Raw genomic sequence first — 11,669 nt, forward strand, 5'->3', positions numbered from 1 at the left:
AAAAAATAATAAAAAATCAAAAACTAAATGTAGAAGTTATTTAAGTCTGAAAAATAAGGGAAGATTTCTGGTCATTTGCTACAAAGAGATACTATAATGTGTTCTCAGGGGCAGCACAATGTCAAGTACAGAGATCCATTAATTTGTTGAGGGATGGTGAGGAGGCTTGTTTTTTTCTCTTTTTAGCATGTATTTACAAAAATAGGTTTTTTCCTGGTGTTACTGTGCATCAGTTCAGTTCGACGCCGTTATGTCTGTTGCTAGAGCTGCTATAACAAAACTACCGCAAGAAGGTAGCTTTTAAGGAACAGATACTTATTTTCTCATTGTTTAGGGTACTGTAAGTCCAAATTTAAGGAGTCAGCTCTAGGGAAAGACCTGTTTACTCAGGGATAAGAATTTTAACTCTGTTTCTCTGGCATTCTCAGCATTTCATGGAAATCCTCAAGTAGCATCATCCTTTCCTCCTTTTCTGTGTGCTTGCTCCTGTGTCTACTTTGCCCCTTTCATAGGTCAAACATGGTTAAGTGCAAGGCATCACCTACTAAGTCACTATGATTTCCTTAATGTACCAAAGAAAGTCTTATTTCTAAAAGAGATTTCATATAGAGGTGTAGGGCTTAGGATTTATAAGATAATTTTGGGCACACAATTCAATCCATAATCTTAAGGTGACTCAACAAGAGTAGAATGTCCTCATTCTACTGTCTTATTGAGTCACATTGAAGTGGAATTTACTTGATGGCAATGCTGGGGCTTTTTGTTTTGTCTTAATTCCTTTCTTTAGAGAGAGTGTGCACTCGCATGCTTTATCAGTTTCTCCTCTCACTGTGACTAAAATGCCTGTCTGTGGGGGAGGTCTTTCCTGTAGTTCTCAAATTCATTACTCTGGCAGCTGCCTGCTCTATTTAATCATATGCTCAGACACTTTCTGAATTAGTGTCATAAGCCTAATGATTCTTAAAATAAATGGTATTAGGTTGATGGTTGACATTTTCCATCATATTCAGGTGAAATTTTTATATCCATTCTGTGGATTTAATTCTGTGCCCAAAAATATATGCTAATATTATCTGAAAATAATCTCTAAGAACTCACTGGAGGGTTAGCTATGGGTTGATTTTGACTCAACTGCAATGAGTGAGTTAATAAGTGAAAGAATAGTACACTACTGTTGTTGTTAAAGTTGAAAAGTGAATGAAACAATTTTCCTTTTTTTTGTCAAATAGTTCTCATTTAAACACTACCTAATTTATGCTAACTTCTAGAATACCGGCTACATCCTCTCACAGACACATTTGTTTGTTCTTTTGGTAGTCCATAGGATATTTAGTGCTCTTCTGCAGCACCACAACTCAAAGGCATCAGTTATTTTATTTCATCTGTCACCTTTATTGACTCTCTGACTCAGATGTATAACAAGTAATTGAAAGGACCATTGCACAGTTTAGGTGTGCCCTTCTTGTTAAATTGGCATCTTTGCTCTTTGGCACTTTGGAGAGATCCTTGACTGCAGACTTTCCCAATGCAATATATCATTTTATTTCCTGACTGCTGGTACTGAGGTTATTGATGGTGTATCTACATAGTATGAAATCGTTGACACTTCTCATCTTTTATCAATGTGCCCTGTTGGCCCTCTTGTGAGAATTTGGTGGGGGTGGGGAGGGGGGAGAGAGGTTGTGTGTTGTGTGATTTTTTTATTACTCTTGAGGTTATATTGAATTTTTAATTTTATCTTCATTTGCTTACAAACGTCATATAAATATTTTTCTCACTATGAAGAATCCCTCATTCATATTGTGATTCATACAATCATTCCCATGCATTATGTTTTATAAAATTAATTACCATTGCCCATAAAAATGCATTACCCTGTGTTTTCAGGTCCTAGCCATATCTTTTCCATTTCCTTAGCCCCCTCCCTCCATCCACCAAGTTGAGATGTAATTCATTCTGAAGGCTGTGGTCCATGATCTTCTGCAACAAGCATGCTCAGTCTTCCTCATTTTCAGCAAGCAAGATAATATTATCTGCTTAACACAAGTTGCTGATGAGTTTTCCTCAAATCCTGATGCCACATTCTTCCTCATAAAGTCTAGCTTTTTGAATTATTTTGTTTGGCATAAAGAATTAACAGGGAGAAAGGGTGTGGCCCTGACACACACATCTTTTTAAATTAGATACGTTTCTCTACTGAAACATTGCTGAGGTGAGGGAGAAGAACAGAATATTTCAAAGGGCAACTTGAGAAGACAAAGCAGAGTATTATACTGTATTGTTAACTGGATGCAGAAAGAAAGTGGGGACATGAGGAAATGAATTCTGAAAATGGAGAAGGCTAAGGCAGAGGTCCTCTCATAGCTTAACACTTAGCCCCTTTCTTAGTCTCCCTGTGGTTTTTATTTAGTTTAAGCCAATAAAAAAAATCCTATCTCATGAGGCTATATTTTCCTTATACATTAAATGTTGCCAACATAACAATGGGTACGCTTACTTTTAAACTAAGACCAAAGTTCAGACATGGCTATCCCCTCCACTGGGAGACTGGAAAGAAACTTCTGTTTGCAGAGGGGTCCACTGTCTCCTTTGAGGGGCTGGGCAGAATTCTGTCTGCAAAGAGGGCTCAGTCCTGTCTTGACTATAATCTCAGCTGTGGCGCAGCTGTCACTATGCCATCCTATCCACAATACTGATAGCTGAAAAGAGCTGTAGTTAGAAAACAAGGAGAGAAAAACTCACTCAGCAATCTTCATTCTTAAAGAACTAAAAGACAAAGTCAAGCCTTGAGTTGCAATACTTAAGGATGCTATGGGCAAAATTCTGAATGATGCAGAGAGCATCCAAAGGAGATGGAAGGAATACACAGAGTCACTATACTAAAAGAAATTGGCTAACATAGAAACATTTCAGGAAATAGCACATGATAAGGAACCAATGATAACGCAGGAAGAAGTGCAAGCTACACTGAAGGCATTGGCAAGAAATAAGGCCCCTAGATTGATGAGATACCAAGTGACGTTTTCCAACAAACAGATGCATCCCTAGAGGTGCTCGCCCGTTTATGCCAAGAAACTGGGAAAACAGCTACCTTGTCAACACTGTAAGAGATCTATATTCACTAAATAAAGGTAATCCAACGGAAAGTGGAAGTTATCAAATATCATTTATAGCACATGCAAGTAAACTGGAGTTCTTTGTGTATTTCATTGTAATACTTTGCTTTGTCTTTTCAAGCTGCCCTTTAAGAAGTTTTTCTGCTTATCTTTCTTACTTCATTATTTCTTCCCATTGTTTTGGCCTCTCTGTATTCTAACCCAAGTTTCAGAATCTCTTCTGACATTTATTTTGACCTTTCTTTCTTTCTTTCATGTCTTTTTATTGGCTATTTGCTTCCTTCATGAATGATATACTTAATGTCATAACTCTTCTAGTTCAGTCATTAGTGTTCACTGCATCAAATCTTTTCTTGAGATGGTTTTTAGATTCAATTGAGATGACACAATTTGATTCTAAATATTTGATAAAGCGCATATATAACTAAACATTATATAAGACATTATTTTAAGGTCCATAAAAAGGAGAAAAAATGGAATTATTGAATGTTGTAGACATATATCCTTGATGTCAAAGACATCAGTGCTAGTAGTTAGAGTTTGATTAGAGGCCATTCTAGATCAAAGTTGCAGATATAAAGGTTTTGTGTATATGCACCTAGTAATGTATAGTCCAATTTAGTAGGAATGAGGTGTAGTATTGTTATTCTTATGTGCTGTTAAGTTGGAACCTGACCCTCTACAAGGTATTCAGAGGCTTTAAATCAAATGGAAGAAGATTTCCCATCCTTCTACATGGAGCTACTGGTGAAGTTAGAGATTAATCTTTAGTAAAACCTTTAAAGACAGTATATTCAGTTATCTGTATATATTTAATTTTATTTACTGGGTTCCCTTCTTGAACAAGACATTCTTCTGAACTTGAGTAGCCTATAGATAAGATAAATGTTTCTAATACACTTCTTAATTAATATGCAAATGATAATACTAGTTTCCATTTTTAAACTAATTTCTCTCTTAGGTTATGCTTATCATTGTCTACTTTTTAGGTTTTCTTTTACTCATTTCATTTTAGTCATCTAGGGTATGTGCCAGGGATGTGTCCTGTCTCCATACCTTTTCAACCTGTTTGCAGAACAGATTATCCAGGAGGCTGGGCTCTCAGAGGAGGAATGTGGGTCAAGATTGGTGGAAGATCTATCAACAATCTGCGATATGCAGATGACAAAACCCTGCTTGCTGAAACTGAGGAGGACCTGAAGCGCTTGCTGTAGAGGGTCAAGGACTGTAGCCTCCAATATGGATTGAGGCTCAATATCAAGAAGACAAAGATTCTCACCACTGGACCAATTGACGGCATCAGGCTGGATGGTGAAGAGATTGAGATTGTTCACAGCTTTAGTTTGTTGGCTCCACAGTCAACACTCTTGACACCAGTAGCCAGGAAATTAAAAGATGTATTGCCATGGGAAAGTCTGCTGTTAGGGACCTCTCCAATGCACTGAAGAGCAATGGTGTCTCTCTAGATACTAAGGTGCGTCTGATACAGGCCATGATCTTTGCAATCACTTGCTATGCATCAGAGTGCTGGATAATGACTAAGGAAGATAGAAGGAGAATTGATGCCTTTGAGCTGTGGTGCTGGAGAAGAGTATTGCGGGTACCATGGACTGCTAGGAAAAAAGATTTATCCTGGAAAGGGTTAAACAGGGCGGCTCTTTGGAGGCAAGGATTCTGAGGCTCTGTCTAACATACTTTTGACATGTTGTAAGGAGGGACTGGTCCTTGGAGAGGGACATCATGCTAGGTAGGGTGGAGGGACAGTACAGGAGGGGAAGACCCTCTATGAGGTGGATTGATTCAGTGACTGGGGCATTTGGGCTGGGTGTATCGGAGATGGTATGATTGGCACAGGACAGCGCAGAGTTTAGGCCCGCTGTACATAGGGTCACTATGAATTGCACATGACTCGACGGCACATAACAACAACAACAGGTGAAATATTAGGGAGCTCTCTTGGCCTAGAGAAAGAAGCTACGCTGCAATCCCAAAGGCATGTAGTTTGAGGCCACCAGCTTCTCTGTGAGAAGGATGGGCAATCTCCTCCCATGCAATTAACTGCCTCTGAAAACCCACAGGAAGGTCTGCTACAGGGTGGTTCCTACTCAACAGTACACAACAACAACAGGTTAAATATTCTAAGTGCATCTACATTCTACATAATCTACAAGGTGCATCCACATATCTCCTCATGTCCATAAATCTGGTTCCACACAATCTGATCTTCAAACTAAAACCCCCCTCATTTCTGGCATAAGTCTAGTCATAGTTGACTCTCCAGAGGGTTTGTGAGACTGTAAGTCACATGGGAGATTTTACATCTTTCTCCCAAGGAGCAGCTGATGCCTTTGAACCACTAGAGTAGCCAGGTCTTTGAATTGGCCACACAATGCCCTACCTTACAGATCATGACCCTAACTCATGTACAACTGATTTTATATTCAAACTTGAACCCAAAACCTTGCTATCAAAGATCTTTATAATATAAATGGCAACATTAACTATTTATTATCAATTGGAACTGTTTAACAAGACTTTGCAATTCACCACTCAATATTTAGGACAATTAGTATGTGTCGGAAAATTTTAGGCTCATCTAAGAAATAACTTAAAATGAGAATTTAAAAAAGAAAAAAGTTGGAGTTTTGTCAATGTACAAAGAAGAAAAGATTATATAAAGTCTTTGAGAAGAAGGACCCCCCAACTCCCATCAAAGGAAAGGAAAACCAGAGGTGTTTGTCTCAAGGATTTGCTTTGTATATGAACATTTATCATTTGGCATTTTGTGATCTGAGCTGAAACTAATTTTGGTTTTGTTTTAATTTTTGTTTGTTTGTTTCTAGGCTCAAGGCAGTTATGATGTAACACGATATGAGAATAATTTCTTCCTGTTCTGGGTTCTGGAACAGCTTCTTCAGAAGGAGACGGAACAAGGTGGCATTTCAAGTCAATGGAAGGATGACCAAGAAATAAAGAGATTTCTTCAAAAACATGATCAAACAATTTTCCAACTTTCAGATGCATTCCCTTTGTTCACGTTTTACTTGTGGAGACTGAGTGTTCTCTTTAACTCAACAGAGAAAGAAACTGTTGAAAATAACTCGTCTCCTTAGCAATTTAACTGGTATCAAAAACATAATAAACCTGAATAAATAAAGATCTTGTACCTAAATGATGGTAAAGAATATTTTTAAACTGAGGATTTTAAAAGATCTTGAAGTAAAATCATTCACTTGATTTAATGGTTAGTCTTACTGTGTATGATAGATTATGAGTCATATTTGTATATCACAGTTTACCAGTTTCAGTTAAAATGTCTTATTTTCATGTATCTGTGTCTTACAATAATACATCAATTAATAGTCTCATTCCATTATTGTCTAAAATACTCTACTGACTATATCTTTAAAAAACACTAAGAAAAATTTAGATTTTAAAATATTTTCATGTAATAGATGCTAAATGGTAACAGATAAAAAACAGATACATTTTTTGCTTTAATAACAGTTTAAAATAATTAGCCCTCAATGTAATTTTTAGAAGTTGGGTTTGTTTTGGTTTTTTTTCTTACAAGGTTCTATGTATGTCTTTCCCTGTCAATATAGATGGGGAAGAAGAAGAAGAGTTTTAGCATTTGATGATCTCATAGTCTTTAATTCATTGTTCGAGTGTGTGTGTGTGTGTGTGTGTGTGTGTGTGTGTGTGTGTGTGAAGAAGTGGTAAAGAGTCATGGCTCTCAGGATCTCAGTATTTGTTGGTGGGACTGGAAAGTTGGAACAGGAGAGTGAGTTCAGATGACTGTAAATAAATGAACACACACAAAGGCAGATGTCAAAGAAATTAATAAAGCAGAAAACATTTTGTTAGTGCTAGGAACTTCCCAGGCTCAATCAGTTAGCAGAGGCATAGAAGGTAAAGTGGAAAGGCAGTAAAAGGCTTTGGAAAGAAAGCATGGAATTAGGAGGAAGGAAAGAGAGTAAGGCACCCCTGAAGACATAAAGATAGTTCCCAACTTCAGGGTATGAGGCCAAAAAGAAAGAGAGACTCCTTCTTTCTAGCATGCTTTTATCCATTCTAACTTTTGCTTGAAGTCTTTTGAGGCTAGTCATTGCTTTGTCCCCCCTGGGGTCCTGCCTGGGGGTTGCTTTGTCCTGCACCTGAACCTGTGAGATTGGTTGCTTCAGGGCTCTACCTGGATACCCACAGAGATCACCTCTTGGTGCAGCTCCTTTTGTTTCCTGCCAGATGTCATGTCTCCAGGCACTGATTCCTTCCACCTTCTGGAGTGGACTATCATTCCCTTTCCTGTTTCTTCTCCAGGATACCATTTTCAGTGATATTCCCAGGTACAGCCAAATTTCACCCTTAACATTTTGCCAGTCCTAAAGTTTTAAATTACTTCTATTTTTAAAGCCAAACTAATTATTGGTTTAAAATGTTCTGTGTTTGTAAAAATGTTTGTTTTTATGATGATGATTAAATGTGTTACAAAATGTCTCTGACTGTTAAAATGAAATTAAGGCATATATAATTTAGTAATTAAGGATATTTTAACAATTCTAACAACTATCCACAAATATACTTTATACTTATTAAAAGTATTGCTTGATTTTCCCTGTTACTCAGTTTTGCTGACTTTATTTCAATCATCAAAATTATTAGTTATGTACTTTCATATAATGTAATTAGGTCACAACAATTTAAATTTACTTTATTAATTATGTTTGATACTGTGTTACAAATTAATTATCATTCCAAATGCCGTTGGTATAAAAATACTTGCTTATTTAAACTATAATGCTTCTTTACCCTGAAAAAGTTCAAGAAGCCCTATATGAACAAGAGCAATGGTAACTAGGAAGAAGTTCAAGCTATATTGAAGACACAGGCAAAAATAAGGCCCCATAAATAGGATATTGATTGACAATTTCAACTACTGATGTAAACATGAATGTGCTGACCAGTCAGGAAATTTGGACGTAGCTGACGGCCTGGGTGATTGGAAGAATTCCATATTTGACCCCATTCTGAAAAAGGGTGATCTAACAGAATGTGGAAATTATCAACAAGCTCTGATGGCCTAGTGGCAAAAGCTGCACTGCACTGTAGTCCTGCAGGCATGAAGCTCAAGGCCACTAGCTGCTCTGCGGAAGAAGGATGAGCAGTCCTCTCCTGTGTAATTGTTGTTGTTGTACTATGCCGACAAGTCACCTGCAACCCATAGCAACCCTATGTACAGCTCAGAAACCTTTCCTTTCCTGACCAGTCTCACTGATTCTGACACATCAAACCCCATTGCCCCGGTTACTGTGTCAATCCATCTCATCCAGGGTCTTCCTCTCCTTTGCTGTCCCTCCACCCTTTGGAGCAAAATGTCCTTCTCCAAGGATTAGTCCCTCATGGCCATGTGCCAAAGGATGTGAGACAGAACTTCAAAATCCTAGCCTCCAAAGAGAAACTTGGTTTCACCTTCTCCAAGACAGACTTGTGTTCAAGACTCTTCTCCACCACGACAACTTGAAGACATTGATTCTTCTGTCATCTTTAGTCATTGTCCAGCTTTCTGATGAGTAGCAAGTAATTGTGAAGACCATGGCCTGCATCAGGTGCTTCTTAGTCTCTAGACTGACATTGCTGCTTTTCAGTGCTCTGGAGAGGTCCCTGACAGCAGATTTTCTCATTGAAATTCATATTTTGATCTCCTGCCTGCTGGTGCCAAGGGTGTTATTGTAGAGCCGAGCAAGCTGCTGTTAACAACCTCAATCTCTTCTCCATCTGTCATGGTGCTGCCTAGTGGTGATAATCTTTGTCTTCTTGATATTGAGCTTCAATCCATATTGAAGAATACAGTCCTTGACCTTCTGCAGCAAGCTCTTCAAGTCCTCCTCAGTTTCAGCAAGCAAGGTTGTATCATCTGCACAATGTAGGTTGTTGATGAGTCTTCTTCATTCATGATGCCACATTCCTCCTCATAAAGCCCAGCTTCCCAAATGATCTGTTCTGCATATAGATTGAAAAGATACGAAGACAGGATGCATCCCTGACACACTCTTTTCATAATTTTGAACCATGCAGCGTTTCTTTGCTCCTGTGCTATTACTGTCTCCTAAAACATGCAGGATGGTCAGCTATAAGTTGTTTCTAGCTCTAGGTACACAACAGCATCAGCATCATTAATATCACATACAAACAGAATACTACTGAAGATCATTCCAAAATGACTGGAATCAACAGGGAATTGCCAGAAATTCAAGTTGGATTTAGAAGATGCCATGACACTAGGGAGATATCATTACTGATGTCACATGGATCCTGAATGAAAGAGGAGAATATAAGAAGAATGTCTGCCTCTATTTTATTGACTATTAAAGGAATTTGATTGTGCCCATCATAGCAAACTATTGCTACCTCTGAGAAGAATGGGGATCCCAGAACTCTTAATTTTGCTCATGTGAAATCTACACCTATAAGTTGTTATCTAAACAGAACAAGGAATTACTGCATGGCTTAAAATCAGAAGAGTATGCCTCAGGGATATTTCTTTTCTCAATACCTATTAATTCTGTATACCAAGCAAATAATTCATGAATCTGGACCCTGTGAAGAATAATATGGCATCAGGATTATAGGAAGACTAATCAACAACCTGCACTCTGCAGATGACACAACCTTTCTTGCTGAAAGTGAAGAGGATTTTAGATGATTGCTGCTGAAGGAACTGAAGAGCAAATGCAAGCCTCGAGTTGGCAATACTTAAGGATGCTATGGGCAGAATATTGAATGATCCAGGAAACACTAAAAGAAGATGGAAGGAGTATACAGATTCCCCGTACCATAAAGAATTGGCTAACACAGAAGCATTTCATGAAACAACGTATGAGCAAGAGCCTGTGATGATGAAAGAGGAAGTTTAAGCTACTCTGAATGCATTGGCAAAAAGAAGGCCCCAGGAAGTGACAGCATACCAACTGAAATACTTCAACAAACAGACACTGCACTGGATGTGCTCACCTAGTAGTGCCAAGAAATCTGGAGGACAGCCACCTAGCCAGCTGACTGGAAGAGATCTCTATTTGTTTCTGGTCCAAAAAAGGTAACCCAACAGAGTGTGAAAATTATTGAACAATATCATTAATATCACATGCAAGCAAGATCCTGCTGAAAATTATCCAAAAATGACTGGAAAAGCACATCAACATAAAACTACCAGATCTATAGACTTGAGAAAGAGGCTAGTGGCACTAACGATGTTATCTCCAAAGTGAGATGTATCTTGGTTGAAAACAGAAACTACCAGAGGAATGACTATCTTTGTTTCATTGACTATGCGAAGGCATTTGACTGTGTGGATCACAACAAACTATGGCTAATTCTGAGCAGAATGGGAATCCCAGAACACTTGATTGTGTCTATGCAAAACCTATACTCTGACTAGTAGATAGTCGTCAGAGCAGAGCAAGGAAACACTGGATGGTTCAAAATCAGGAATGGTATATGACAGGAATACATCCCCTCTCACACCTTTTCAACCTATATGCAGAAGAGCTCATTCTGGAGGCTGGGTTCTATGAAGAGGAGTGTGTATAGGGTTGGAAGGAGACTCATCAACACCTTGTGTTACACAGATGATAGATACAGTCTTGCTTGCTGAAACTGAGGAGGACCTGAGTGAGGCATTTGCTGCGGAAGGTCAAGGACGATAGTCTTCAATATTAATTGAAGCTCAATATCAAGAAAATGAAGATTCTCAATGCTGGGCCAATTGTCATCATGGTAGATGGCAAAGAGACTGAAATTGTTAACAGCTTCAGTTGGCTTGGCTCCACAATCAATACTCTTGGTACCAGCAGCCAGGAAATCAAAAGATAATTTGCACTGGGAAAGTCTGCTGTCAGGAATCTCTCCAGAGTACCAAAGAACAACAATGTCAATCTAGAGACTAAGGTGCACCTGATACAGACCATGGTCTTCACAATTACTTGTTATGTATCAGAAAGGTGGACAACGACTAAGGATGATAGAAGAATTGATGCCTTGAGTTGTGGTGCTGGAAAAGAGTTTTAAATACATAGACTGCTAGGAGAATAAAAGAAGTTTGTCCTGGAGAGAGTGAAAACAGGCTGCTCCTTGAAGGCAAGAATTCTGAAGCCCAGTCTGACATACTTTGGGCATTTGGTAAGGAAGGACCAATCCTTGGAGAGGGGTATTATACTTGGAAGAGTGGAGGTATAGCACAAGATCGGAAGACCCTGGATGAGATGACTCAGTTACTGGGATAATGGGAGTGTGTCACAGACAATGAAGTTGGCTCAAGATATAGCAGGGTTCAGAGCTTTTGTACATAGGGTTGCAATGAGTCACAAGTGACTTTGTGGAACATAACAATAACAACAACATACACACTGCATAACTTCAGTTTTAAGTTTCCTGCTTGAAGAAATGAAAATAAAATGTCTCATATTGTGAGAACATGGAAACAGCCCAAATGTCCAACCAAACCAAATGGATTAAGAAATTGTGGTATGTTCACAAGATGGAATACTTTGCAACACT

General features: G+C 38.5%; 1 protein-coding gene across 1 annotated transcript in view; it reads left to right on the forward strand.

Moving 5' to 3' along the window:
- Positions 1-6,229, forward strand: part of LOC102873059 (meiosis-specific protein MEI4-like) — a 244,890-nt gene extending 238,661 nt beyond the window's left edge. Inside the window, exon 7 of the mRNA XM_006898441.1 lies at positions 5,960-6,229. Within this exon, the coding sequence (XP_006898503.1) occupies positions 5,960-6,229 (270 nt within the window). The remainder of the gene's footprint in view (positions 1-5,959) is intronic.
- Positions 6,230-11,669: the final 5,440 nt, after the last annotated feature.

This window comes from Elephantulus edwardii, unplaced genomic scaffold (genome assembly GCF_000299155.1).
Source record: "Elephantulus edwardii isolate Elephantulus edwardi_28Jun2011 unplaced genomic scaffold, EleEdw1.0 scaffold00229, whole genome shotgun sequence".
Taxonomy (NCBI): Eukaryota; Metazoa; Chordata; class Mammalia; order Macroscelidea; family Macroscelididae; genus Elephantulus; species Elephantulus edwardii.